Source organism: Eublepharis macularius, chromosome 16 (assembly GCF_028583425.1).
Source record: "Eublepharis macularius isolate TG4126 chromosome 16, MPM_Emac_v1.0, whole genome shotgun sequence".
Classification (NCBI taxonomy): domain Eukaryota; kingdom Metazoa; phylum Chordata; class Lepidosauria; order Squamata; family Eublepharidae; genus Eublepharis; species Eublepharis macularius.
This window is the reverse complement of record NC_072805.1, coordinates 48,630,328-48,640,948: the sequence shown is the minus strand read 5'-3', so window position 1 is coordinate 48,640,948 and position 10,621 is coordinate 48,630,328. Positions and strand designations below refer to the sequence as shown.

At 54.8% G+C, this 10,621-nt stretch overlaps 1 protein-coding gene across 1 annotated transcript; it reads right to left on the bottom strand.

Annotated features, from left to right (window-relative positions):
* Window positions 1-272: 272 nt before the first annotated feature.
* LOC129343902 (collagen alpha-1(I) chain-like) lies at window positions 273-2,339 on the bottom strand. Its single transcript, XM_055000282.1, has one exon. It carries the CDS (start codon window positions 2,337-2,339, stop codon window positions 273-275), a length of 2,067 nt encoding a protein of 688 aa, XP_054856257.1.
* Window positions 2,340-10,621: the final 8,282 nt, after the last annotated feature.

Here is a 10,621-nt window from a genome sequence, read left to right as displayed (position 1 = left end):
TCCCACCGGGCAAGGCCTGGGATAGGGCTTCAGAAATGCTCCCTACAATTACATAAACAATCGGTTCTAACAATGTGGTCTAGAAATTAAATCCCCTGTTAGCAGAAGGGGTGAAATACTACCATCAGAACGGTTCATAAAGACTTGTCTATGCATTATGAACAGCGGTTTGAAAATGCCCCCCCTGCCCGGTTTCTGGCCCTACTCCGTGAAGATCTCAGCCAGCAGGGTGCATGTATGTCGGCACCTGGGAATTAAGCCGGCCTCTCCACTCAGGCACTTGCACCAGGGAGAGAGACTCGGGCTCGGAAGGGATCGAGCCCCAGCAAGAGCAAGGGAGGCCGGCCAGCCCGAAGGGTGGGCACAGCTCCTCCGCAGACACGGGGGCACCAGCCAGCCATCGGGTCACCCGCGAGAGGCTGAGGGCCGCGGCAGGCCAGAAGGGAGCAGGGACGCCTCTCCGGGGCTGAAACCAGCCCTTGGGTCCACTCGCACCAAGCCAAGCCGCGGCAGAGCGCAGCCTCGGGAGTGCCCGGGAGCAAGGGAGGGAACGAGCCTCGCCCCCCAACACGGCCCGCGCGCGCCCCCGCCGCGCGCACGGAGGCCTTGAACGGGCCCCGCCGCCGCGGGCAGGGGACGGCCGCCCGGCAGCCCCAGGGGAGAGATGCGCCGCGGGGCGCAAACTGCGCGGGGCCCGGAGCGCCGGCCGAGGCCCGGCCAGGGAAGAGCCGAGCCGGCAGCGACGGGGCGGCAGCAGCAGCAGCAGCAGCTCCCCTGCCGCCGCCCTGCTCTGCGGCCCCCGCGCGAAGCCGGCGGGCCCTCCGTGTGGCGCCGCGTGGCCGAGGCGGGGGCCACGCGCAGGCTTCTCCAGCCGCTTCGCCAGAGTCGCGGCCGGGCGCCTCTCCCCGGGCCGGAGCCCCCGCCCGGAGACGCGCGCCCTGCCCGGGCCTTCGTGCCGCGGAGCGCCCCAGGGGCCCCTCGTTGCCGCCCAAGGCCGCGGCCGCTGCGCCGGTCTTGGGGGAGCGGAAGCCCGGCTCGCTCCTCAGCCGCGCCGCGCCGGGCACAGGGCAGCGGCAGGCGCGCCCGGGACAGGCGAGACGGGCCGGGCACGGAAAGCCCCGGGCGCCCGACGGCCCCGGAAGCTCCCGTGCGGCCGCGCAGCCAGCAGCGCCCCGTCGGGACCCGGCAGGGGGCCTTTCCGGCCGGCTCTCCGCTTGCCCCCTCCCAGCGCAGCGGCGCCCCCGTCGGGGCGGCGAGAAAGACGGGGAAAGCGGCCCCGCCCGGCCCTGCCCTGCCCGGCCCCGCCCCGCCGACCTCATTCTGCTGGGGGCGGCGAGGGGGCCAGGCCAGAGCCGGCCCTCGGCCCTTCCGCCCCCGCGGCTCCGCGGCAGGGCTGGGCTGGGCTGGGCTGGGCTCTGCCCCGAGCGGCTTGCTGGACGCCTCCGGCGAGAGCGCGACCCCGTGGCGCCCCGCCCCCTGCAAAGGCGCCCCCGCCGGAGGCCCCGAGGGGCGGGGCCGGGCGCGTGCCGGGCGGGCGGGCGGCGCATTTGCATATGGGCGCGGGCGCGGGCGCGGGCGGGAGCGCGCCTGGCCTGCCCGCTGCTCCTCCGGCTGGCCTCGCGCCGGGGCTCCGGGAGGCCGAAAGCGGCGCCGGGCCTCGGGCAGCCCCTCCGACCGCGGGCCCCGGAGGAGCGGGGAGCGACGGGCGCCTCGCTCGCCCCGCAGCCGGGGGCTCGGGCACCGCACCGCCCGGACGGCAGAGCGGAGGGGCGCGGAGGAGCCCGGCGGGGCGGCGCGGGGCCCCCTTCTCGCCGCGCAGGGCCTCGGGCGCGCCGGCTCGAAGGCTTCCTGGGAACCGCCCGGCGCTCCTGCGAGCCGCCCGCCCTGCCCTGCCCTGCCCCGCCTCCCCCCAGCACCGCGCGCGACCCTCCCTTGGGCCGGCCCTCGACGCCCGCTGCAGGCCCCCCGTCGATGGCCTGCTGGGGCTGGAAAGCCGCTCCGGGGAGAGGCCTCGGAGGGGGAACGGTGGCCCCTGGCCCTCCCCCTGCTCTCTTGGCACGGGTGGGCAGGCCAGGAGGGGGCACAGAGACCGCCGGCCCAGTGCTGTGCCCAGGCGCGGGCATCTGGCACGCCCACTCACTCAGCAGCCGGGCAAAGAAAGGCCAGGCCCCGCAGAGCCGTGGCCCGCCCTTCCCTGGGCCAGCAAAAGCCCTCAGGAATCCCCCCTTTTGTTTTCCTGCTGCCCCCCAGTCAACCCCGAGCACACCTTGCTGCCCATCTGCCCGCAGGCCCCCTTGCGAGGCCCCTGTGGCTGGGCTAATGCGCTCTGCCTGCGGCATCATGCCTTCAAAGGAAGGGAGTGTGGCTCATTTGCAGGGGTCTGTCAGAGGACCCCCAAAGACAGGCAGCTGCCTTGGGCCAAGTCGGAGCCTCGGCCCCTCCCAGGCAGGACTGCCCACTCAGGCGGGCAGCCCGTCTCCAGGATCACACCCCTTGGTCCTCCACAGCCTCTGCTACCTAGGGATGTCGGGGATAATAACAACAACAACCGTGCTTATGAGGCTGCAGTCCTGCACCCAGTGAACAGCCTGACTCCTGGGAAGGGTAAGGCAGATGGATGGGAAACAGGTAGAGGAAGAGAGGTATAAACGGGGGTTACCAGCCTCCAAGTGGGGCCTGGAGTTCCCCAGGAATTGCAACAGATGCCCAGACCACAGGGATCAACGCCGGTGAAAGTGCAGCTTCAGAGGGAGGGTGCACATGCCTGCTGAGCTTGGTCCCGTCCCCAAACTTTGCCCTCCCCAGCACCCCCCCCCAAATCTCCATGAATTTTCCAAGCCAGAGTTGGCAACCCTAGCGTTCAACTAACCCACCTTCATGAAGCAGAAGGGCTGCCTGCTCAATGTCCACAGCAGCATGTGGGACATGATGCTGCTCCCTCCAGACATGCCTCTTTGCTCTGGCCTTCCCCACAGAGATCACAGTGCCCCACGGGGCACTGGAGCAAGGCTCGGAAGTGCCGTGTGCGGCCACCTCCCAGAAGGACCGCCCTGCAGGGCAGTTGATCCTCCATGGATGAGTGCAGAGGGCGTGTCCTCTGATTTCGCTGCCTGTCTCGTTGGCAGGTACAGCCAGCCCAAGAAGGCAGCAGCCCCCAAAATCTGGAGAGGTGAACATTCCCCACACACCACCGCAGCAGGCTAGGTTTGGTAACTGAGCCACACGGCATAGTTTTCTGGCCTTATTCCTCAATATTTTTCTGGCATCGAGAGATTCTGATCCAACCCCTTCTTGAAAATGCCCAACAGATTTGTTTTATGTAAAATAAAACATGTGTTTTCATTCAAAATACCTCTAGCAAGCAAAGGGGGAAAAATCCTTAAAAAATATAATGCAAAGGAGGGAAAACCAGAAACAGGAAATAATGCATTCTGCCAGGCAAGCTTTCTTGTATAATTCAATTTCTTTAATAACTTTGCAGCCCAATGAACACTGGGCCTTTCTTTCAAGAGAGAGGCTTTATTTTACTGCCCACGATTCCCTCCCCAAATTCAGTAGCAGGGGGTCCCCTTGAATTGCCGCTGCAGCGTTTTGAGAGAAGACACGAGCGGGGGGGGGGGGGGTGCTCGCGCTCTTTTGAAGCAGCGTTCCTTTTTCCTGAGACGAGCACGCTTTATTATCAGTGCCATCAAAATGCTAAAATACTTTATATGAACCATCTCAAAAATGACTTAACTATTAACATCTTTTGCTGATGAAGTGACAAATGCAGCGAGGGGCCCAGTCCCTGACACGCACACTCACCCGTGCAGAGAAAATGACTGCCAGCGCCAGGCAGCGGCTGGGTGTGTTGGGCAGCCGGGCACGGCAGCCTCCGCAGAATTGTTTAACTCCTTAAGGCCAACTTGATGTAGTGGGCAGAGGGTCGGACTAGGGCCAGTGGGGCCTGGAAGAAGCCTTCACTCAGCCGTTCCTCTTCCTGGGGGATTGGGCCTGTGGGGCCAGCTACTCTTTCTGAGCCTTAGGTTGGTGGCAAAGGTGAACAGAGTGGGGTGGAACCTCATCTGCTACCTTCAGCTTGTAGGAAGGACAGGGTTTTTTTAAAGGCCTGGTCGCTAGTATTAAAACCCCAAATCTAGGTAGTCGTATCCCAGGAGGATTTCACGGCTGAATATTTTTTAAAATTAATTTTGATTAGAACAAAACAAAAGTAGATATTTAAGACCCGTCGCCTATTTTTCCTCATAAAACACTTAGCACCAAACCTCTGCAGGGAGCTTAATAAAAATGTCGCAGTCCTTTCTTGTCAGATTCTGTTGTGACTCTAGATCCAGAGGACTTAGCTATGTTAGTCTGTAGTAGCAAAATAGTGAAGAGTCCAGTAGCACCTTTAAGGCTAACCGACTTTACTGTAGCATAAGCTTTCGAGAGCCACAGCTCTCTTCGTCAGATGCATGTTGTGACGCTGCATCCCTAAGAACCCTACAGCAAATGCTTTAAACTGAATCAGCAGCTGCCCAGACACGTTTTGCCATTGCATTGCATATGCTGGATTTCAGTGTCTGCAGGCTGTCAGGGGCTGTTTTGGAAATAGTTAATTTAATAGTTAACGGTTAGTTTTAATTCTGTTCCAGACTGATTCCATCCTGCGTATTGTTTTTTCAACCCGCCGTCTGCAACAGCCGTGGTATTTCCCATGCACAAGCATGAATGCTGGACTCCCATGGAAGCAGTGCTAAGGCACGTGCATGGAAGCAGTGCACGTTGACACGACAATACCTGTGAAACAATACTCTGTGCTGGCAGCAGCTGCCTGTTGCCTGCTGTGGTGGAGAAGGGCCCAGCAAATCAGAAGGGGGTCAGGGTGGCTTTGGGGGAGCCTAGAAGGCAGGACCAAGCCAAACCTCTCAGCCCCTCGCAGCAGCTCCAGAGTGTAGCAGCTATTTAAGGCCAGGTGAGACCTTGCCTCTTCTCAGGTGATCTGATCTTGCTGTGCCTGAAAGCTGCAATGCCGCCCTCTGGCCATATGCAATGGAGTGCTGCAGAGCAGCAAAGAGATCAGGCCAGGTACCCCCCCCCCCCGACACACACACACACATGCAAGCAGGGATTGTAGGGGGAAAGGTGCCAGGCCTCCGTCTCTCTGCCCGAGTCCTCATCTGGGGACCCCAGGCCCCTTCCAGGCCAACATCAATTGTCTGGCCCTGCCTTTCTCACATCCCAGCCAAAACACACTGCAAAGAGCTTTCTTGAGGATGGGCGCTCCAGACACCCCAACCATGCTCCTGTCTTCCTCGTGCTGTTAGAATACAAGTGTGAGCCTGTGCCAAAGGGCCGTGGGAAGCCAATGTCACACGCACTCCGGCGGCTGGCAGCTTCCCTGTGCATTAAAGTAGGAAAGCCCAAATACATTTCTGTGGCCAGGAGAGTGGGAATTAGTGATGCCCGAAAGGTAAGGCTATTCAGCCAGTCTCCCCATGTCACCCACAAAACTCATTTCAGAGCTGCTTTCCACTCCGCCTGTGTTTTTCCCTACTGCGGCTGCTAGAAAAGGAACAGGATTCTTCACACGGCTGTTGCTAACAGTAATAATATATACCGTAGGTGTCTTCTCAGCATGAAGTAACAAGTCACCGTCTCAGCTTCTCTTACTCCGCTAGATTGACGTCTGTGGCAGTGGCTGGGAACACAAGGCGATTCCTATCGGACCCAACTTGTCAGCTCTGTAATTTGTCTTTTGTTTTGCTGGGGGCTTGGCACTGCGCCTCCCACCTTCTCCCCCGCCCCAGCTCCAGCCAGGGGCAGAGAGGCAGCCCAGGCCCAAGGAAGGAGCCCCTTTAGGGCTCCTCAAATGCAAAGCCAGGCATGAGGCAGGATTCGGGGGCACCCTGAGGCCTCTGCTCCCCTCCCTTCTTGGAAAGGCCTGGTTGGTAGGCCGGTCTACTCTGAAATGTGCAGGGGGCGGGAAGAGCTGCTGCCTTTGTTTATTTCTCTCTCTATTAAAATATACTCTGGGGTGGAGGGGGCATGTTTGCAGCGCTTCTTCAACCTGCTCCCCAAACATCCTCCTTCACTGACTCGGCAGCTCCATTCGTTCATCCCCACCCAAATACTCCAGACCAACAGTGCCTGTCGTTCTGTTTCCTGAGTTGGGGGGGCGGGGGGGGGCTGGACACAGCAAAGCCTCCCCCCACTTTCCCCTGAGCTCTGCCCTTTCCTCCTCCGGATGTGGTGTGGCTCATTTGTTTGTGGCTGGCGTGGGGGGGGGGTGTCGTGTCTCTCTGAACCCCCTCCCCAGGTACAGGATCCCGAGCACCCTGTGAGTGGAGGACACCTCCCTCCGGGCCTCTCCCGGAGCCTCTCTGGGCAAATTCATTGTGCATTTTGTTTTTCCCTAGCCAAATACGTAAAGCGCGGGGCCAGACGCAGAGAGGGCCTCTCAGCCAGGGCCATTCTGCTGATTTAGTAAGGATACCACCTGGATAATTTATCTTGAAATATTTCCTTTTAGGGAGGGGGGAGAGAGAGAAAAATAATTGGGGAGAGGGCCTTTAAAAACAGATTTTACTGTCCCAGGGAGAGCATGACAGCAACAATTTACCATTTTCTGCCCTCCAATTCTGTCAGCCTCCCTCCCTCCCTCCCTCCCTCCATTATTGTGTGTGTGTGTGTGTGTGTGTGTGTGCGTGCGTTCGTGTGCCTCCCTGCCTCTCCCCACATCCATCCTCCATTTCCTGATAACTTCGCATCATGCTAGTTCATGCCTAATACAAAATGGTGGCGCACGCAGGAGTGGAGAAAAGGGAAGAAAGAGAGAACGGGGGTGGGGGTGGGGGGAGACATTATGTTGGGGAGGGCAGGCAAAAGAGACACACAGAGAGAGAATGTCAAAGCTCACGTCTGGCATTTGCCTATTTAAATTCAATCATGCAGCCCTCGCTGGGCCGAGAAATAGATGGCCTGCGTTATGAATTTCTGATCAGACGACTGATATGTTATGAGAGGGGACGTAATCCCATCGAGGAAGCCTTTTTCTCCAAGCAAGGGCAAGCAATAACTGCCCTTCGGAGGCAGCGCTGCGCTCTGCCCTTTCTGCAGTTTCCCTCCCCCTTCTGTTTTTTTTCCCTAAGTCCAAATAAGTCCTTTTTTATGATGACAAATACATCAGCAGGTTTCCCAACGCCTGAATCTCTGCCTGTGCAAATTCAGGGCAATAAGTGGGGCCCATTTGGTTTCTTTTTCAAGCTCATTAGAATTCCTCCTTCCTTCTCCGGGCTCATTTTGTACCAGTGTGGTGATCTGAAATAAAGTGAAAGGAATGAACATCAGTTGAGACGGACGGAAGGACGGACGGACGCCTAGCGGGGCTGTTCCTCTCCTGCCTTTCTTTAGCATTGCGTGTGTACAGACCCAAAAGGAAGCAGCCGCTTCCCCCCACCCCCTCAAACCACATGTATACTACGGGCATACCTTGGAGGCAGCATCCCAATTAATATACACACCCCTGCCTATCATCAGTTGTGCCTTTTTGGATATTAATCACAGGTACTGCCTATTAATGCAAGGCTTATGTTATCGGTACCATTGCAGACATCAGCTCCAAAGTGTTATAAGTCAAGCCCTAATAATGCGGATTGCCTATTCTTTTTCATTTATTTTTAATAGAGCTGGAAACAAGAACAGATCTGCAATTTCAAATCATGTATATTATCAACATGGTATCAAATTTGAAATAATGCCTAATTTCACTTGATGAGCAGAACAAGGAGTCACCAAAAGGAACGGGATATGATTCCAGAATTACATTACAAAACAGAGTCCAAACAGACTGAGGTTTCTGCAAGAAGCCGAGGAAGGAAAAGGCAGGCTGGCGAGCCGACGTTCTTAGCCTTCGGGGCCCAAGAAGAGCGTCTTCGATTTCAGCTCTGATGGAGTGTCAAGAGGCACCTGACTGGTGGCCCGAGCTTGGCTCAAGTTCGGCTTCGGAGAAGCTAGGCAGGAAGAGGAGGAGGAAATTTCCCATCTTTACTGACAGGCACTTGCTGGAAATTTCCTGGGAAAGACTTGCCGACACGTGTATTGTGTGTGGCCAGCGCTGTGAAGGATTCTTGTCTCAGCCTGCTGGTCAAGTGGCCAGCGACACATTTATTTGGAGGACCAAACAGCAGATTTTCACTTTCTTGTGTTTCCCAGTTTTGCTTAATTTTTAAGCATAGCAGAAACAGAATCTTTGACACGGCCAATTTGTCTCCCATATGTCTGACTCCAAATAAGGATTTAAATTGTCTGGTTGCACAGATTTAATTTGTTTTCAGCTTCTTTATTTGAACTCAAGACATGAAGGAGTGTCAGTTTTGCCTGCTTCCCCAAAAGATTTTTAAAATGTGAGGGGGAATTATGCTGTCCTCCCACATCCCTGCCGTCGTTAGGGGGTAAGCGTGCTCCTGCTGCTGCTGGCACAGCATGAGCATCGGCGGTCAGTTCTAAAACTGTAATATTTCATGTTATTAACTGCCAAAATTTTATTTCTGAAATGTCTGCCCAAATCAGAAAAAAAAAACAGTAAGTAGTAAAGGTCCAGAGCCTATCCTACTCAGATAGTTTATTCAGAAGGTGCACAGAAATACTACTTTTGTAATTGATCATTTAATTTTCAAGACGAAAGCTTCAGTTCAGTGTGAACAGCAGACTGAGCACATTTTCCCAGGGGTCTCTGTGGAAATGCTGCCCCCACACTGCCCATGATGGAAACAACACGGCTGGTTCAAAGGCTTGCAAGAATTCACATCACACAAGCCTAGCAAGAGCTCGAGGAGCAGAAGAAGGCAGCCGCTACAGACCCTGGAAAGGGAGGATCGCTGAAATCCTGCTTCCACATTTTTCTCTCTCTTTGCTGAAGAGCATTCTACATAGGAGATCCTCACACATCGCTAGTTCTTGCTATCTAAAAGAGACGTCATTTTGCTACCCGTGAACGGGAGTCTTCATGCGATGCACGTGAGAGGAGGTAGAGTTTTTAGAGAACCAGCTGCACTTTGATATACCCGGATCCAAGGGGCAGGTAGCATTCCCAGGACAATGTCCCAGCAAATGTTGGCTATCAAGAAGGCACACATGTACCTTGCTTTGCAGAATAACACATCCCTTAAGAACACGGCTGAGTTCTGATTGTCCTTTGTGGCATGGTGAGCTCAAAGAGAGGCTGGGAGAGGCCCGTGCCGCGCCGCCCCTGTTTGGCACGCTCCTTGGGTGTCTCATGAAGAGCGCCATCCAGGCAGCCGTCTTCCTTCATACTGCTCAGTGCTGTCAGTTTCCGGGAGTGCTTTCCCCCTCTTTGTAGTCATATTTTAATGCATGGGGTTGAGCTGGGTTGGCACTACTTAAGATTATATTATTATTTACTGCGTATGAGGTAAACTTTTAAAATGCACTGGTGTACTTCTTACTGAAAAAGAGAATTTTAGATTACCTTTTATTAGCACTTTTCTCTTTGCTTTTGGTTTCTTCTCTATTCGCATGAAAGCCATTGGGGGATTTTTGTTTATTCTTCAAACTGTGCACATGCACGCGCACACTCACACACACACACACACGAATCCCCTTTCCTGTCACTTTGACAGCATGAGAGAGAGAGAAGAGATCATGGCCCAGTCTGGCTTCTGCAGATGTGAGAACTGCTTTAGGAAATATATTTTTTCGAGATAAAGGGATTGCACGTGGCTTGGGGAGGGGCCATGCACCCCCTCCCCAACCATGCAGAAGCAGGATGAATCACGCCACCAAGAAGGCCACAAGGATTTGGGGAGCGCTTGGCTTTTGGGAACTGCCTAGGCCGCTTCAGACACTGCAGAAATAGTGAACCTTCACAGGCACTCTCTGGGGAAATATGCTTGATTCCACTTGCTTCTTCATCTAACATAATCCAGTTTAACAAGATCTCACTTTTCAGGATGCATATGGGGTTCTGATATGATCATATTCATATAACACACACCCCAATTTACAGGGCAGACTTTATTAGTTACCAGCACTTTTTTTCTTAAAAAAGGCACCAGCACTTACAATGTTCTCCCATCTCAGCCCACGTGCAGAATTCCCAAGAGGTGTTAGTGCTCCATAAAGAGGAGCTGGTACACAGTAGTGCAAGTGGGAAAGAAGAGAATTGTTACCAGTTTAGCAATATCTCAATTATTTCTAAAGTTTACCAAAATTATTCTATCTGATGAATGTGTATTTGAGTTCCCATTTCAGAATCTATGTGAATAAAGTTATTAGCAAATACAATTACTGAATAGACAAATTAAGTGCCTTGATTCTAGTTAGAACATTGTCACTTGGCAAACAACAAACCTTTGGAACGCTTCAGGAAGAAGAAACAGCCATTTCTAGTTGCTGAGAGCCGTGCGGAGGAAGAGAACTCCAGGGGTCACTAATATAGCTTGCAGGGCGCTGGCACCCATTTCTGACTACTTGTCAAGTTATTTTATTTATTTATGTTATTGATTGTCATTAAATTAGCAGGGGGGGAAACACCCCTTGTTTTAATGTAACCATCACTAGATACAGATTTTTTTATTGCATCTACTAAAAATTGGAAGAGACTGTTGCTGAATGGAAAGAG